This window comes from Thunnus thynnus, chromosome 15 (assembly GCF_963924715.1).
Source record: "Thunnus thynnus chromosome 15, fThuThy2.1, whole genome shotgun sequence".
NCBI lineage: Eukaryota > Metazoa > Chordata > Actinopteri > Scombriformes > Scombridae > Thunnus > Thunnus thynnus.
This window is the reverse complement of record NC_089531.1, coordinates 1,018,316-1,037,217: the sequence shown is the minus strand read 5'-3', so window position 1 is coordinate 1,037,217 and position 18,902 is coordinate 1,018,316. Positions and strand designations below refer to the sequence as shown.

Genomic DNA, 18,902 nt, shown 5'->3' with positions numbered 1-18,902 from the left:
AATAAATAAATTAAATTAAAATATATAATACAACGTAAATTTGGAACGTATAAATCTAAAATAAAACTGCATTTGGCTACGCAATGACGCAGCACTGTGCGTGCGACGTAACTACGTCACACCCGGAAAGAATCGAGCAGTAGTGTTGTTATCACAGCAGCTGGAGGCTCAGCTGATATTTGCTCGCAGTTTTCCTCCAAATCTAACAGAAGAAGAAGAAGAAGACGGGCTCGGACACGTTTCTCAGCCGTTAACGGTGTCTCCGGGCTATGTCTTTCTCGTCCGTGTTGTTGTTGTTGTTGTTTTGTTGTCGTCGCCACCATGAACGTGACGCTGGCGGTGAAGCAGTACATCTCCAAGATGATCGAGAGCAGCGGGCCCGGCATGAAGGTGCTGCTGATGGACCGAGAGACGGTGAGAGGCCGGAGCACAACGTTACTGTCACTGATACTGTTACTGTAACTGTTACTGCTCACATATTAACAGTCAGTCTGTCTGTAACTGTGACTGAGTGTTTACATACTTACAGTCAGTCTGTCTGTAACTGTGTGGTTACATACTTACAGTCAGACTGTCTGTTACTGTGTGTTTATATACTTACAGTCAGTCTGTCTGTAACTGTGTGTTTATATACTTACAGTCAGTCTGTCTGTAACTGTGACTGAGTGTTTATATACTTACAGTCAGTCTGTCTGTAACTGTGTGTTTACATACTTACAGTCAGACTGTCTGTTACTGTGTGTTTATATACTTACAGTCAGTCTGTCTGTAACTGTGTATTTATATACTTACAGTCAGACTGTCTGTTACTGAGTGTTTACATACTTACAGTCAGACTGTCTGTTACTGTGTGTTTACATACTTACAGTCAGACTGTCTGTTACTGTGTGTTTATATACTTACAGTCAGTCTGTCTGTAACTGTGTATTTATATACTTACAGTCAGACTGTCTGTAACTGTGTGTTTACATACTTACAGTCAGACTGTCTGTTACTGTGTATTTATATACTTACAGTCAGTCTGTCTGTAACTGTGTATTTATATACTTACAGTCAGACTGTCTGTAACTGTGTGTTTACATACTTACAGTCAGACTGTCTGTTACTGTGTGTTTATATACTTACAGTCAGTCTGTCTGTAACTGTGTGTTTATATACTTACAGTCAGTCTGTCTGTAACTGTGTGTTTACATACTTACAGTCAGACTGTCTGTTACTGAGTGTTTACATACTTACAGTCAGACTGTCTGTTACTGAGTGTTTACATACTTACAGTCAGACTGTCTGTAACTGGGAAACACTGATCCACATTTTTCATTTTCTGACATTTTATGGAACAAATAACTGATCTGTGCGTGTGTGTGTGTGCGTGCGTGTGTGTGTGTGTGTGCGTGCGTGCGTGTGTGTGTGTGTGTGCGTGTGTGTGCAGACCAGTATAGTCAGTGTGGTGTACACTCAGTCAGAGATCCTGCAGAGGGAGGTTTACCTGTTTGAACGCATCGACTCTCAGAACAGAGACAGCATGAAACACCTGAAGGCCATCTGCTTCCTCAGACCCACCAAGGTACACTACCTGTCTGTCTGTCTCTATATAATAATATATAATAATAATACTTGTGTGATTGTTTCCAGCAATCACACATTGTTCTTCTCACTCTTTATTCTTATTCCGTCTTCTTCTTTTTTTTGCCGCGTTTCAGCTGCTGCATACTTTGTGTTATAAAAACCATTCAACTGTCAATCTGTGCAACTCATTCAGCAGATGTGTGCTTGTATTTTTCTGAAATGTAACATGTTTCAGTGATTTTACATAATTTTTTAAAACATTAAAATTTATAATGGCAGTCTATGGGACGAACCGTCCAACTGAGTTGGAACCTTGGTCACTTTGACACTCAACTGCTCAGAAGTCCCTCATCATACAGACGCCATTCAAACTGCAAAATATTCACAAAACTTTGAATGTCCAAAGTTATCAGGTTGTTTAGTGATATCTTTTGTAGTTTTTCAGCAATTTAAGCCCAAAGTCAGGGTTTCAGACTTTTTCAGGTCTCACCAGTGTGTCATGTGATCAGGCACAGAGGAGAGCACAGATAATTTTAGGCCAGAAATGTTTTTCTAAACTGCTGTCACTCCCACAATTTTAACTCCTCAAGCACATATCTTGCCTCTGTATGTTGCCACAAGCCTCCTCTCTCTCAAAATGTAAATACATTTCACATAGGACTTATAGTTTTTGAGATCTGAACCTTAATTGATAGAGAGTCGCTGTCATGTTCTCATTGACTGCAATACAGTCTGCAGGATGTGTGTCTCCTCTCACTGCAGTTTCTTAAACTTACACATTCTCTCTTCCTTTAGACACTTTTTACACATATTATTCATTCTCATGTTAAACTAGTCTTGCTTTCACTAATGATGTACACACCTCTGTGCTTCAAGCTCTGGTTTAAGACAAATACATTTTCCTCATCAAAATGGAGATCTTTTCCTCTCATCCTTGTGAATGTCTGTTGGCTCAGTGGTTTAGAACACTGTTCTCTGATCAGCTTCACCTTAGATGACAAGGTTATGTGTTTGATACCTGCTCACTGCAGTGCTCCTCATAATATTGCTCTCATGTAGAAAATTGCTTTACATCTCTATCATGTACCGTAAATCTATTCCTCTTTAGTTTACATTAACATTATTACCTAAAATGTGGATTGCTATTCTTGTTAAATACATCTTTTTTGATCCTACAGATCCTGTCTGAGTAGTCTGGTGGCTTAAGCTCATGTCACTTCTGAACTCTCTTTAGATCCAAAGACTGTGAGTTCGAGCCCCGCTTAGGGCAGAACTCAGTAGAGTCGGAGGATGAAGGAGTGCACAGCTGATGTCAATCTGCCTAATGAGCTGAACTGAACTGCTTTTATGTCAATTTTATGCAATTGACAGACTAAATAGCAGAATCTGGCCTGGCATTGCTGTGTGATATGTTAGCTCAGTGCATAGCATGTCTGTCCTACAAACATGAGGGTGTAGGTTCAATTCCACTGCTGATTTTAATCTTGCTAGATTTTTCAATAGTCTTCAGCTTCCAGTTATGCAATCTGAATCCGCTTTCAGCAATCACACCCAATTTCTACAGAAATTGCATTTTCTAGTATAATCATACCATTTATAATAGTGACGTTATTAATAACAGATGTGTGTGTATTGTGCAGGAGAACGTGGAACATCTGATCCAGGAGCTGAGGAGACCAAAGTACAGCGTCTACTTCATCTGTAAGACTCTCAGCAGACACTTCACATTTTTACTGCTGTCAAAGGGTCATTTCACACAAATCATAGAAACATAAAAGAGCAGACTGAGAGATCTCCACACGTCCACATGAACTCTTTAAATGTTGTAATTAAAGCACAGGTTCCCAGTGTTCCCAGTGTGTGTTAAACCAGCAGTCAGGTGTCCATATGAACAGTGAAGAGGTTTTCCTCGCTGTAATCATTCCTCCTGTTCATACTGGATATTAAAAGATCCTTCAAATGTGCTTTCAATGGAAGTGATGGAGGCCAAAATCCACAGTGTGTCCACACAGTCATTTAAAGTCTGTGTGAAGCTTCTATTCAGCTTCATCAGTCTGAGTTAGTCATATCAAGTGGATATCTGACACATTTACAGTCTTTTTAGCATCAAATTCCCTCTTTGTGTTTCCTCGGACAGTGTTTCCCTGTTGAGCTGCAGGTGGAAGTATAGTAACAAAAAGAGGAACTTTGGCACTAAAAAGACTGTAAAATTGAAAGATATCTACTTGATTTGACTCATTTGGACGCTGAAGCTTCATATTAGCTTCAGATAAACTTTGAAATACATTTTTTGTACAGAAGGAGGACTGTGGATTTTGTCCTCCATCACTTCCATTGTAAGGTCATTATGAAGGGATCTTCTAATGGTCAGTATGAACAGGAGGAATGATTACAGCAAGAAAAACAGCTTTAATGTTCATTTGAAGACTGACTGTTGGTTTAAGATGGACTTGAAAAATTGTGAACCGTCCTTTGATGTTGAATAATTGTCTGATCATATTGTGTGTGTGTGCGTGTGTGTGTGTTTCAGACTTCAGTAATGTGATCAGTAAGAGTGAGATCAAAGCTCTGGCTGAGGCTGATGAACAGGAAGTGGTGGCTGAAGTCCAGGTGAGTCTCAAACACGCTGAGACAACAGGTGTGTTTCAATCCAAAAAAACACAGTGTTTCCTGTCTGAGGTGTAACAGCAGCTGTGTGGATAAAAAACAAATGTAAACAGACTGAGTGAATAAATGATGACGTCATGAATCATGTGACTTAAACGTCACTGAAGAGCTGAAAACATCAGATCTGTGTGGAGCGATGATGAGGAGACTGTAACCTTCCTCACGTCAATACATGAAACTAACAGAAACGTCATATTTCCATCATGTTTTCCATCGTTTGAGCTTTGACTGTCGCTCGTTTAATGACGTCATCTCGTTGTTTCTTCTTCTTCTGCGACGGTTTAATGGCACCGACTGTTTATCTGCTGATATTCACAACAGCAGCAGGATGGAAACAAACATTCAGGACGTTTTCTGTCGATGATTTTCAGTTAAAATTTGAGCTTCATTTGGATGAAACTTGACTCCTGAGTGCAGCTCAGTCACCTGATCAGGAGTTTTGTCATCTGTCCTCAGGACACTTTACATTTAGGAAAAAGTTTTGTACAATCAGTATTTCATAGACACAGTGTCCTGAAATTAGTTCATTTTTAGACAAAGAAAAGTGAAAAAATATAACACTTTACACATTGTAAAGGTTCATCTATATAACATGAACTAAGGCTCGTACCACAATGTCCATCCTCAGCTGGACCTTTAAAATACTGAAACTCAACAGTAGAAAAACACAAACAGTGATGCAGTAAAAGTTTCGTAAAACGACCAGCAGGTGACCCACGACTGATCCGTTTGAATTCCTGACAAAGGAGTAAAAACTCATTATATTATTCATTAAACATTCTGTGTTTAAATGTACACACATTAACTGTAACTGTAATGTAAATACATAGAAATATAATAGAACAGCAGAACTAATTCACCACAGAAAATATTTAAATCTAATGAAGATTTTACAGAAGTTTCATGTCTGTTGAAAATGATGCTTCCAATTCAGACTGAACCAGGAGATTATAAAACAAGACATTTAGTTAAACTGGATCTGTTTGTTTGTTTGTTTGTTTGTTTGTTTGTTTGTGTCTGCAGGAGTTTTATGGAGATTTCATCGCTGTGAATCCTCACCTGTTCTCCCTCAACCTGCAGGGAGTCGCCAGGGTACGAAAGAAACCTCTAATGACTCTGATGAAGATATTAATATTATTAGATTGTTTTATGTGATAATTATCTGTAGTAATGTTGAAAACGTTTGGGGATTAAAGCTGCAATCGATTACCGATTAGTCAACTGACAGAAAATGAATCACCAACTATTGATAATCGTAATCGATTAGTCATTTAGGACATTTTACAAGCAAAAAGGCAAAAAATTCTGTTCCAGCATCTCTTATTTTCTGCTTTTCTCTGTTTTATATCACTGTAAATGAAATATTGTGTGTGTGTGTGTGACATCATCAGGGGCGGAGCTGGGAGCCCTCCATGTTGTCTCGCTGCACTCAGGGTCTGACCTCCGTCCTGCTCGCTCTAAAGAAATGTCCCATGATCCGCTACCAGCTGTCCTCCGACATGTCCAAACGCCTGGCCGAGAGCGTCAAGGTTTCCACGGCAACACAACACACAACAACATTACCACACTGCACGCATCACCCAGGGTGACCAGATGTCACGTCCTCTTTGTCCCGAACGTTTGACCAAACACGAGTTTCGATTAGTTATACCCTGAAAAAACATGAAATACTGATTGTTGTGAGACATTTTTTTGGTGTTGCCCTCAGACGGGCACTGATCTGTCCATAGCCTGCATGAATTATGACTGTTGTAGTGTTTTTTAGTACATGTACACGTGCGTGCTCTTTTCCCCTTTTTGTATGCTAGTGTAGATGGTAAATGGATTGTACTTGTTTAGCGCCTTTCTAGTCTTCCAACCACTCAAAGGGCTTTTACATTACGAATCACATTCATACCATACCATTCAGCTAGTGTGCATCATGTGACGGACCAGGAAGTTGGTTTGGCCACCGTGAACTGATGAAATGAATAAAATAAAATGAACTGATAATGATTCACACACTGTTACATACAACAGTCACTGCGTTAATGACACACAGTTGACCTCATGAACAAAAATAAACATTTTAGAGCCGAGTTTCGACTTCACCCTAGCATCACCTCCGACCTCTGACCTCTGACCTCATCTCTCTCTCTCTCTCTGTCGACAGCAAATCATCACTAAAGAGTACGAGCTGTTTGACTTCAGGAAGACCGAAGTTCCTCCTCTGCTCCTCATCCTCGACCGAAGCGACGACGCCATCACACCTCTGCTCAACCAGGTGACCAATCACAGAGCTCAGCGTGATGACATCATCATGTGTCGACCAGAAACACTCAGAAGTTTATTTACAGATTTATAGTTCTATTACTGTAGCAGAGGTTTCATTCGAGCTCATACTGGACCGCCGGCCTTTCTCACTACGGAGTTCACTAAGTTCAGACTTGACAAGTTCAACTCAGGAGAATAAACTCTGGAGGACGCAGTACCATCATTCCCAACTGGAACAGCAGCTCAGCTTCAACACGCCTGAACCTGACTGTACTAACCCTAAATCATCTCAACTGAAAGCTCCACCAACAGACTTTTATCAAGTTCAAGATGCAGTCAGTTATGTTAAAGCTTCACTTTACATTCAGACAAACTAATGTTAGGGTTCGGGTTAGGGTAGGGTTAGAGGGTTAGGGTTGGGGTAGGGTTAGAGGGTTTGGGTTAGGGTAGGGTTAAAGGGTTAGGGTTAGAGGGTTAGGGTTGGGGTAGGGTTAGAGGGTTAGGGTAGGGTTAAAGGGTTAGGGTAGGGTTAGAGGGTTGGGGTATGGTTAGAGGGTTTGGGTTAGGGTAGGGTTAGAGGGTTAGGGTAGGGTTAGGGTGGGGTTAGGGTAGGGTTAGGGTAAGGGTAGGGTTAGAGGGTTTGGGTTAGGGTAGGGTTAGAGGGTTTGGGTTAGGGTAGGGTTAGAGGGTTAGGGTAGGGTTAGGGTGGGGTTAGGGTAGGGTTAGGGTAAGGGAAGGGTTAGAGGGTTAGGGTTAGAGGGTTAGGGTAGGGTTAGGGTAAGGGTAGGGTTAGAGGGTTTGGGTTAGGGTAGGGTTAGAGGGTTTGGGTTAGGGTAGGGTTAGAGGGTTAGGGTAGGGTTAGGGTGGGGTTAGGGTAGGGTTAGGGTAAGGGTAGGGTTAGAGGGTTCGGGGTAGGGTAGGGTTAGAGGGTTAGGGTAGGGTTAGGGTGGGGTTAGGGTTAGAGGGTTAGGGTTAGAGGGTTAGGGTAAGGGTAGGGTTAGAGGGTTAGGGTTGGGGTAGGGTTAGAGGGTTTGGGTTAGGTTAGGGTAGGGTTAGGGTAAGGGTAGTGTTAGAGGGTTAGAAGGTTAGGGTTGGGGTAGGGTAGGAGGGGTAGGGTTAGAGGGTTAGGGTGGGATAGGGTTAGAGGGTAAGGGTGGGGTAGGGTCAGAGGGTTAGGGTTACAAACTAACCGATTTCGTCTGTGAGACCAACATTTATCTTCCAGAAGGAATTAAATCATATATCAAAATGCTGCAGAGACGTTAGAGCCAGCGGTGAATCGGCTGCAGATCAGTTCATGGATCATGTTCTCCTGGGATGACCACATGTTGACCAGCCGATCAACTCAGGAGTCGGGCCGCTAGCAGCTGGTCTCACCAGGCCAGCGGCTCCCAAACATCTCCCAGAACATCCCAGCAGCTTTACAGACTGGAGTTATTGGGATAAACTGACCATATGTTGGGAATCTACATGTTACATATTAACAGTCCTTAATTGAAAGTTACAACAGCTTTTAGCCTCAAAATCTCTGCCATCGCCGCTGGTTGGTGCAAAATGCATTCTGGGATACTTCGCTGTCACAAGTCCACAGGAGACAAATAAACACGTTGATACAACAGACAGAGCAAGAACTCTTCAACTCATTTGGACTGAACTTGGCTGAATGTGGAAATTGGAACATTAGTTGAACTGTGATTGATGACATTTCACAAAAACACAAGAACAGACTGAGAAAGGCCTCCTCTGATCTCTGCTCTTCTTCTTCTTCTTCTTCTTCTTCTTCTTCTTCTTCTTCTGCTTCTTCTTCTTCTCCTGTAGTGGACGTACCAGGCGATGGTCCACGAGCTGCTGGGTCTCAACAACAACCGGATCGACCTCTCCAGAGTTCCAGGGATCAACAAAGACCTGCGGGAGGTGGTGCTGTCTGCCGAGAACGACGAGTTTTACGCCAACGTGAGTTCGAAGACACAAAATGTAAAACAGCGAAAATATAAAAGATGCAGTTTGATCTTCAGACACACGTCTGGATCAACCAGGTCCAACTTTCAGTTTACAGTTTTTTAAAGTCGAGTTTCAAACAGTTTGTTGTTTGAAGGTGAAAAAACATCAACAAAGTTGTTATTTATTTCTAGAAAAACCCAAAAATATACAGTTTATGGTCTCGTATGACACAGAAATTCATTACATCGTCACATTTGAGAAGCTGGAACCAGAAAATGTTTGATGTTTTTGCTTAAAAAATGACTCAATCAATAAATCAATTTTCTAAATAGTTGAAATATTAATTGTATCGGTAGTGGTAGATAGTTTCAGCTCCATATTAATTACATAAATTATATATAAACCCACAATTTGCATGAGTGCAGCTTGTTTTTCTACAACTTGACTGATTCTTACATCAAAGTTAATTTATTACTGTAGAAACTGTCCGTTTGCTTCATATCAGCAGATTGTTCTGACTCCCTTTACTCCTCAAACTTAAAGTATGACCAAAATTACGTCACTCTGAGCCAGTTAGGAATGATTTCTGCTTTGAGACACTTCATAAACGCAAAACCCTGAGTAACATCACAAAACACAAAGTTTAAATGAAAAGTTGTGTGTGTTTGTGTGTGTTAGAACCTGTACTTGAACTTCGGGGAGATCGGCACCAACATTAAGAACCTGATGGAGGATTTCCAGAAGAAGAAGCCTAAAGGACAACAGAAGCTGGAGTCCATCACAGACATGAAGGTGACTGACGGACTGACGGTCAGTGTTCAGTCAGTGTTGGTCTGTGTGTTTCATGTGTGTTTCCTCCTGCAGGCGTTTGTGGATAACTACCCTCAGTTTAAGAAGATGTCGGGCACCGTGTCCAAACATGTGACGGTGGTCGGGGAGCTGTCCCGGCTGGTGTCGGAGCGTCAGCTGATGGAGCTGTCGGAGGCGGAGCAGGAGCTGGCCTGTCAGAACGACCACTCCAACGCTCAGCAGGTAACACTGGTTGATCTGGTCTCCTTTACAGCAGAGAGTCAACATCAGAAATCAGAGTAGAGAAGCTTCTCCTGTTTATCTGCTTTGAGCTTCGCCATGTTGGGCGGCAGCTAGTATCACTGATGAACCTTCACTCTCTGAGAAACTTAATGACAAAATGAAACTCATCTGTTGTCGGTTTGTGTGTCTGCACTCGACCAAAGATCATCTGTTAGAGAAGAAGCTCCACTCTGTAACACAGCTGTACAACCAGAGTGTTTCTGTAGTTCCAACAACTCCAACAGAGTGAGACGTCTTCTCTCCAGAGGATCAGGAGTCTCACTCAGTTATGAACCTGCATCTTCAGTATCTAGGAAAAGGAAGTTGGCAGAACCTTTTTTATCAACCCTGAGTAGCATCTGCAGGTATTGTTTCAGCCCCAACAACCTTCACCAATAAGATGGCAGCCTGTTAGTAACCTGAGAGGAGAAACCCGTTTAGCTTATTGCTCTGAGTGCATGATAATAACTGAAGGAGAATCAGATGAGTGTGTCAACATTTTATCAATGAAGAATCTGAATTATGGTGGTAGGACAGTAAGGGAGATGTTTAGAGACATTACTAAGAAAATCAAACATGAGGGAGAAATGTCCTCCGTCTCCGTTGGAATTACACCCTCGATCATCAGGATGTGGCGGAAAAAACATCAGCAGGGAAAAAACTTTCAGAAAAAGTTTGAGTTCAGAGTTTTTATCAACCATCAGCTTTATGGTTGCTGCTCTCGCTGTGTCTGAGTGACGTATAAACATGTTGTAAACATGTTGTAAACGTGTTGTCCCGCGTTTTAAACATGTTGTCCCGTGTTGTAAACATGTTGTAAACATGTCGTCCTGTGTTGTAAACATGTTGTGAACATGTCGTCCCACGTTGTAAACATGTTGTAAACATGTCTTCCCGTGTTTTAAACATGTTGTCCCGTGTTGTAAACATGCCATCCCGTGTTGTAAACATGTCGTCCAGTGTTTTAAACATGTCGTCCCGTGTTGTAAACATGTTGTCCCATGTTGTAAACATGTTGTAAACATGTCGTCCTGTGTTGTAAACATGTTGTCCCGTGTTGTAAACATGTTGTAAACATGTCGTCCTGTGTTGTAAACATGTCATCCTGTGTTGTAAACATGTCGTCCTGTGTTGTAAACATGTCGTCCTGTGTTGTAAACATGTTGCGAACATGTCGTCCCACGTTGTAAACATGTTGTAAACATGTCTTCCCGTGTTTTAAACATGTTGTCCCGTGTTGTAAACATGCCGTCCCGTGTTGTAAACATGTCGTCCAGTGTTTTAAACATGTCGTCCCGTGTTGTAAACATGTTGTCCCATGTTGTAAACATGTTGTAAACATGTCGTCCTGTGTTGTAAACATGTTGCCCATGTTGTAAGCATGTTGTCCCATGTTGTAAACATGTTGTCCCGTGTTGTAAACATGTTGTAAACATGTCGTCCTGTGTTGTAAACATGTTGTCCCGTGTTGTAAACATGTTGTAAACATGTTGTCCCGTGTTGTAAACATGTTGTTAACATGTTGTCCCGTGTTGTAAACATGTCGTCCCATGTTGTAAACATGTCGTCCCATGTTGTAAACATGTTGTCCTGTGTTGTAAACATGTTGTCCCGTGTTGTAAACATGTTGTAAACATGTCGTCCCGTGTTGTAAACATGTTGTCTCGTGTTGTAAACATGTTGTAAACATGTTGTCCCGTGTTGTAAACATGTTGTCCCGTGTTGTAAACATGTTGTTAACATGTTGTCCCGTGTTGTAAACATGTTGTCCCGTGTTGTAAACATGTTGTAAACATGTCGTCCCGTGTTGTAAACATGTTGTAAACATGTCGTCCCGTGTTGTAAACATGTTGTCTCGTGTTGTAAACATGTTGTAAACATGTCGTCCCGTGTTGTAAACATGTTGTAAACATGTCGTCCCGTGTTGTAAACATGTCGTCCCATGTTGTAAACATGTTGTAAACATGTCGTCCCGTGTTGTAAACATGTTGTCCCGTGTTGTAAACATGTTGTTAACATGTCGTCCCGTGTTGTAAACATGTCGTCCCGTGTTGTAAACATGTTGTAAACATGTCGTCCCGTGTTGTAAACATGTTGTCTCGTGTTGTAAACATGTTGTAAACATGTCGTCCCGTGTTGTAAACATGTTGTAAACATGTCGTCCCGTGTTGTAAACATGTCGTCCCATGTTGTAAACATGTTGTAAACATGTCGTCCCGTGTTGTAAACATGTTGTCCCGTGTTGTAAACATGTTGTCCCGTGTTGTAAACATGTTGTTAACATGTCGTCCCGTGTTGTAAACATGTCGTCCCGTGTTGTAAACATGTCGTCCCATGTTGTAAACATGTCGTCCTGTGTTGTAAACATGTTGTCCCGTGTTGTAAACATGTTGTAAACATGTTTTCCCGTGTTGTAAACATGTTGTAAACATGTCGTCCCATGTTGTAAACATGTCGTCCTGTGTTGTAAACATGTTGTCCCGTGTTGTAAACATGTTGTAAACATGTTGTAAACATGTTGTAAACATGTCGTCCTGTGTTGTAAACATGTTGTAAACATGTCGTCCCGTGTTGTAAACATGTCGTCCCGTGTTGTAAACATGTTGTAAACATGTCGTCCTGTGTTGTAAACATGTTGTAAACATGTCGTCCCGTGTTGTAAACATGTTGTCCCGTGTTGTAAACATGTTGTAAACATGTCGTCCCGTGTTGTAAACATGTCGTCCTGTGTTGTAAACATGTTGTAAACATGTCGTCCCGTGTCTTTCAGAGCGTGCGTCGTCTGCTGCAGAATCCTCGGCTGACGGAGTTGGACGCCGTGCGGCTCGTGATGCTCTACGCTCTGAGATACGAACGCCACAGCAGCAGCATCCTGCCCGCTCTGATGGACGAGCTGAGCCGAAGAGGAGTGTCCGAACGCCACCGCAGGGTAATGATGTCATCAGTCACACTGGCCTCTGATTGGCCAGTGAAGGCTGGTGTTTGATTTGATTCATTTTAGATCTTAACTGAAACATGCAGGAGGGTTTTGGTGGTTTGCAGTCAGGAGCTGCTTCACTTTAACATCCAGTCTTGACGTCTTTTCATCAAATCTTTCTGTTTTCATGAGGAGCAGAACTTTAACATTAACAGACTCATTTATGTCTGCAGGTTGATGTGAAGAATAAAACAAACATAACAATCTGACAAACATCAGTATCAGAGACAACAGCTGCCAGCACATCTGTCTGCAGTGACATCAGGCTGCCAGCAGGTGGAGCAGCTTCACCTGGTAGAAACCAAACCAGTGATGAAAGCAGAACTGGATCCAGTTATCTTCACTGTCAAATAATGTGACAGTTAAGCTTTAAACATCTCGACCAGACAGTCAATAAATGTTCAAATGATCCAATATTTCAGCAAAAATCAAAGATTAGAGAAAAAGTCCAAAAACTGAAAACAGATTTGTGTATCAGAACTTTGTTTTTTCTTCTTTCCTCTCCCATTAATCATCTCACGACCCCTCAGATTTGTCTGCTGACCCTTTGGAGGGGCCCGACCCCTAGGTTGGTCTATGAAATGTCAGAAAACAGTGAAAATGATGTTTTCAGATATCGAAAACTCAAATATATTCAGTTTTCTGTTATAGAAAAACAGAAAATCATTATTGTGGAGAAACTGACATGATGGATGAGATTTCTTATGGAATAACTTGAATAATAAATTGATTATCAGATTAATAACATTTTGTATTGTTCAAAAACAAATCAATTAATCTCTTGTTTCTTTCAACTCTATTTAGAATTTGTATTAGTTTTCATGTTGAGGCTGTCAGGGAGGGTCCTCACTAGTATAGAAGTACTGATGTGTGTGTATGAAATCTAATGTGTGTGTGTGTGTGTGTGTCAGATGGTTCAGTGTGTGGTGGAGTACGGAGGGAAAAGAGTCAGAGGAAGTGACCTCATTGCGCCGACAGACGCTGTCGCCATCACCAAACAGTTCTTCAAGGGCCTTAAGGTGCTCACACACACACACACAATACACCCTAGCACACAGAATCGCCATGGCAACCACCTCATACACCCTAGCAACCACTGAGAATACCCTGACAACCAGCCGCTGCAAGAGCTTTTATTCATTTTTACCTTTAACAGCTGAAAGCTTTAAGTCACAGAGTAAATAAACGGATCAGGGCCTCGTTACCTGATAACCATCGATCTTACAAGTTACAGTGTTTCCTAACAGCATTTCTACACACGCCGAAGGTGATGATGAATACATTTTGAAGTAACTTCGCACCTTTACATATTTATATATTTCTGTAAGCTGTGCTATGTAATGAAAATACATGACAAAGTGTAAATGTTGTAAACAACACAGATAAATATTTAATATTTGTTCAGTATGAAAACGAAGCTTCGTGTGCAGTAAACAGTCTGCAGTCTGTTGATTCATCTGCTGGAGGAAGATTCAAACTAAATGAATCAGCTGAGTTTGCTTTAAGTTTCATTCTGTCATCATCTCCGTATTAGACTGTCTGTATGTAGCATGAATAGAAATCGTCGCTATGCTGACGATACTCCGCTCTTCCTGTCACGACTGCCGGACGACCTCACGGTCTCGGCTCGGATCTCGTCATGTCCTGCCGATATATCAGCATGGATGAAAGAACGCCACCTTCATCTTAACCTCTCTAAGACCGAACTCCTTGTCATCCCAGCCAGTCCCTCTATACAACAGAACATCAGCATCCAGCTTGAATCAGCCCACAAAGTCTGCCTGATGCTTGGGTGTCATGACTGATGACCAACTAACCTTTAAGGTTCACGTGTCGCTTTGGCCTGAACAACATCAGGAAGTCCTGGTACAGGCTCATTGACTAAATAAACCACTAGGGAAGTGTCACTTCAGCCAGAAGAGATGGATATGTGATGAAGAAGAGGGAGAGGAGGACAATGTTGACCCAGACTGACAAATCAGTTGTTAAATACATTCATACGTATTTTGGTTTAGTTTTACTTTCTAATTTAAACATCAACATCAAACATCACTTAACAAAGAACATCAGTGTTTTTGAAAACTTAAAAATGTACAGAAACAATGAAAACTTCAATGAAGTTCAATTGGTTCATCCTGCAGCTTATTAAGATGCTCTGAACCTCCTACGAGTGTTTGTTCATCTACCGTCATTCCTAAGAGTCTTCACTTACGATGCTTTTTGGAAACAGCTCTTAAGTTTAAGAAGGTTTGTAAGCTGGATTTTATGATCATCTCAGCATTAAGATGCTTTCAGGAAAAGAGGAACAGGTATGTAACAGACAGACATGGACATTAAGCTGAGAGCTGGAGAGGCAGAGATACTGTGAGGTGAAGAAGAACCAAAAATCCTCCTCAGAGTCACAACTGAGTCGGATCTGAACACACAGACATGAAACATGTTGATATGATTCACACTTCCTGAGGATCATTATCTCTGATGTCATCACCAGTAAACCTCCATGAATCCACTTAGAAACCAGAGAACAAAGAGGCTGCAGAACATTTTAAATCAGTGATAGTTGTCTGAACATCATGTGACGCTGCAGACAGGAAGCTGCTAACAGCTGATTCACAGGACTTTTAATGGAGACTGTTTGACTAAATGTGAACAAAATTACAACAGTTCCAATAACAACCAGAAATAATTAATAATTGTGTGTGTGTGTGTGTGCGTGTGTGCGTGTGTGCTTGTGTGTGCGTGTGTGTGTGTGTGTGTGTGCGTGCAGGGTGTGGAGAACGTGTACACTCAGCATCAGCCTCTGATACATGACACTCTGGATCAGCTGATCAAAGGTCGACTGAAGGACAGTCAGTTTCCATACCTGGGAGCCAGCAGCCTCCGAGACAGGTAACACACACACACACACACACACACATACACACACACACACACACACCTGAGAGAGAGACACACACACACACACACCTGAGAGACACACACCTGAGACACACACACACACACACACCTGAGAGACACACACACACACCTGAGAAACACACACACCGGAGACACACATACACACACACACACACACACACACACACCTGAGAGACACACACACCGGAGACACACATACACACACACACACACCTGAGCTGAAATATGAAAGATATTTTGGTTTGTTTTACACTTTTTTGTTTGCTACATTTATTTATTTATTTCCAAATGTCTGACAGACCCTAACCCTGGTGTTTGTGTATGTGTGTGTGTGTGTGTGTGTGTGCGTGTGTGTGTGTGTGCGTGTGTGCGTGTGTGTGTGTTCAGACCCCAGGACATCATCGTGTTTATGATCGGTGGAGCCACATATGAAGAAGCTCTGACTGTCTACAACCTGAACCGCAGCACACCTGGAGTCCGCATCGTGCTGGGAGGAAGTAACATCCACAACACCAAGAGGTCACACACACACACACACACACACACACACACACACACCTAGCCCCCCTTACTATAACCTAAACCATCATAACTAAATATCTTATTCCAACCTTTAAAGGACGAGTTGTGTTTCAAGTCCATCTTAAATCAACAGTCAGCAGCCTAAACGAACAGTGAAACCTGTTTTTCTTGCTGTAATCATTCCTCCTGTTCATACTGACCATTAGAAGATCCCTTCATAATGACCTTACAATGGAAGTGATGGAGGACAAAGTCACTTCTTTATGTGCAAATATGTATTTAACAGTTTACCTGAAGATGATACGAAGCTTCCACTGTCTGAATTACGTCTCTCTGTCTTTCTCTTACTCTCAGTTTCCTGGAGGAAGTGATGTCAACGACGGGTCACGTCAGCGACAGAGCGCAAGGAGGCGGTCGCCATAGCAGCAGGCGCTGAGCACAAACACAGAAACACTCCTGAACAGCATCATTCCCTCTCTCTCTCTGTCTCTGCCGCCGTTTTGTGTCCAATGTTTGTTTAAATCCTCTTGTTCTCCGTCATTTCCAGAGTCACGTGTTTCATTTCCAGAGACAGCTCCAGGACCTGATTAGCCTAGCTTAGCATAAAGACTGGAAGCAGGTGGAAACTGTTAGCCAAGCTCAAAAGAGACAAAAAAATCCAAGTCAGACTGCTTTGGGGTCGTTGGAAGTGTGATTCTCTTCTTTTATTTAAGGCTGACGTTTCATGTTTATGTCTGAGAAATGTGATGGATTTCTGTTTGAACGTTAAGAGAGAATTTGGGGACACTGAAACTAAACCAGACTGTAGATCTTATAATCGTGTATGAATATATTTTCTGTCCATGTCAAATACACAAATGTGTCTTTGTTTTTCTCTTCAGAAGGAAATTTCACCTAAAATTATAGTTCTCTCATGTTGATAAGTGTGTTTTCATCCGCCTCGTTTTATTTACAATTTTATTTTGTGCATTAAAAACACTGGAAATTCAAATGAAAGTCTAAATAACGTGTAAACAGCAGCTGTGTGGATAAAAATCAAATATAAACAGACTGAGTGAATAAATTAATCATGTGACTAAAAGGTCAGTGAAGAGCTGAAAACATCAGATCTGTGTGGAGCGATGATGAGGAGACTGTAACCTTCCTCACATCAATACATGAAACTAACAGAAACGTCATATTTCCATCATGTTTTCCATGTGGATGTATTGTAAGAGCTGGATACTGAAAATGGCGCCTATTCAGTCTGTTAAGAATTGCTTGGCTGGCACATTCACCAACAAATTTTCTATCTTCCGGGTTTGCTTCCACGTTTTGCGGCCCACTGAATATACGCAGTGATGTTTCCACCGCTGGCCCCGCCCACAAGTTCCCACTCGGCCCATAGACTTTACATTGCGATGACGTCACAGATTTTTAAATGGCTTTTCCCGGCTCAAGGAAACAAATATAAAACCTCCATGGATCAAAAATTCATAATAGAAAGAATCATTCTTGTCCTGTCAACAGTTTTATAATGATGGTTTATGCTTTTTGGGGGGATTTTTGCTGCAATACCACGAGTGACCACTGGGAAAAACTGGCTGCAATGCCGAGCATCGTGGTGCTGTATATACACCATAGACTGTATAAAAATATGGACGTAGTTACCGTGACGTCACTCCTTCATTTCTGAAGAGCGGTTTTGAAGCTCAAAGTGAGCCGCTTCGGCCGTCGCTGCCTAACTCCCAGCCAATCAGAAACGGGCAAAGAGGCGGGCCGAATGGCTGAAACAAGCCACCTAGCGGCTGGCGGACCTGTCACTCAAAGCAGCCATGTCCTTCATTATGCATAACTTTACAGCTTAATAAAATTTAAACGGGCGAGTTATAAAAAAATCCCCCCCCCCCGTACAGTTGTCCTGAAAGAGGAAATTAGCTACAGAGACCAAAACCGTTGTTTGTACCAGGCTGTAAACATGTTTATTTCTGCTGTAAAGTTGGACATTTTAACATGGGGGTCTATGGGGATTGACTCGCTTTTGGAGCCTCAAGTGGTCGTTCAAGGAGCTGCAGTTTTTGGCTTCATTTTACAGCCCCGGAGGTTGCTGCTTATACATCCATGTATCCAGCTCTTATAATACATTCATGGTTTTCCATTGTTTGAGCTTTGACTGATGCTCTTCTAACGAGGTCATCTTGTTGTGTCTCTTCCTCTGCAATAGTTTAATGACACTGACTGAAGAATCAGCGCCACCAGCTGTTTATCTCCTAATATTCACTACAGTTTGTTTTGGACCATTTTCCTGAAATTCAGTTAAAATTTGAGCTAAATTTGGATGAAACTTGACTGTAAAACCACTTCTTCTGGTTTCCCAACTAAATTTCAAGAGACAAAATCTTTCAGAATATTCTTGAAACCTGAAACCTGATCGTCAAAAATCAGTTACAGATATTTAATGCTGTATTCTGTTTGAAGCTGCATGACTGATATTTGATTGCACAGTATCATTTTTGAAGAAACACTTTCTTACCAATAAGGCTGCAACTAACAATTATTTTCATTGTCGATTATTTTTTCAATTGATCGATTCACTTTTAGTCTATGAAACGTCTTAAATTTGTGAAAAAATGCCCGTCACAGTTTCCCAGAGTCCAAGGTGATATCTTCACATTTGTAGTTTTGTAGTTAAAACACAAAAATCTTCGATCCAGAGAGATATATGACAAAGAAAAGATTCAAAACCTCTTATTTCAGAGACAAATTCTGGTAGTGTCCTGGTCACCCGGATCTGTGCACCTTCAGTAAAGTTCATCGGGTGTTTGGACCCTGAAATACCTGCTTACAAGTTTAGTTTTTGACCAAGTGATACCTCTAAAACAAAGATAATGTTTTTGGATTTAGGTAGAATGGCCCTTTAAAAGTCTTTGTGCAGTTTTATTTCAAAGTGACTAACTGTGAATGTTTTAAGTTAAACAACATTAAATGATCAATACAACAGACTGCG

General features: G+C 41.5%; 1 protein-coding gene and 1 long non-coding RNA gene across 2 annotated transcripts in view; one reads left to right on the top strand and one right to left on the bottom strand.

The window, feature by feature from the left end:
• Position 1: 1 nt before the first annotated feature.
• Positions 2 to 18,893, top strand: vps45 (vacuolar protein sorting 45 homolog). Its single transcript, XM_067612915.1, has 15 exons — positions 2 to 414; positions 1,430 to 1,564; positions 3,207 to 3,267; positions 4,097 to 4,176; positions 5,257 to 5,325; positions 5,625 to 5,762; positions 6,386 to 6,496; positions 8,305 to 8,439; positions 9,106 to 9,219; positions 9,292 to 9,459; positions 12,269 to 12,427; positions 13,387 to 13,494; positions 15,243 to 15,364; positions 15,782 to 15,913; positions 16,271 to 18,893. The coding sequence occupies exons 1-15, from the start codon at positions 322 to 324 to the stop codon at positions 16,350 to 16,352; spliced, it is 1,707 nt and encodes a 568-aa protein (XP_067469016.1). The 5' UTR covers positions 2 to 321; the 3' UTR covers positions 16,353 to 18,893.
• The window catches only part of LOC137198964 (uncharacterized), a 131,286-nt gene continuing 129,816 nt past the window's right edge, over positions 17,433 to 18,902 (bottom strand). Inside the window, exon 2 of the long non-coding RNA XR_010931715.1 lies at positions 17,433 to 17,606. This is a non-coding gene — a long non-coding RNA (uncharacterized lncRNA). The remainder of the gene's footprint in view (positions 17,607 to 18,902) is intronic.

What these genes read in the sequence shown, in the direction of transcription:
- vps45 (XM_067612915.1), top strand. Translation starts at nt 322, where the DNA reads ATGAACGTGACGCTGGCGGTGAAGCAGTACATCTCCAAGATGATCGAG. An exon ending in ACCACTCCAACGCTCAGCAG is followed by an intron (nt 9,460 to 12,268) that starts GTAACACTGGTT and finishes CGTGTCTTTCAG; the next exon opens with AGCGTGCGTCGTCTGCTGCA. An exon ending in GCCAGCAGCCTCCGAGACAG is followed by an intron (nt 15,365 to 15,781) that starts GTAACACACACA and finishes GTGTGTGTTCAG; the next exon opens with ACCCCAGGACATCATCGTGT.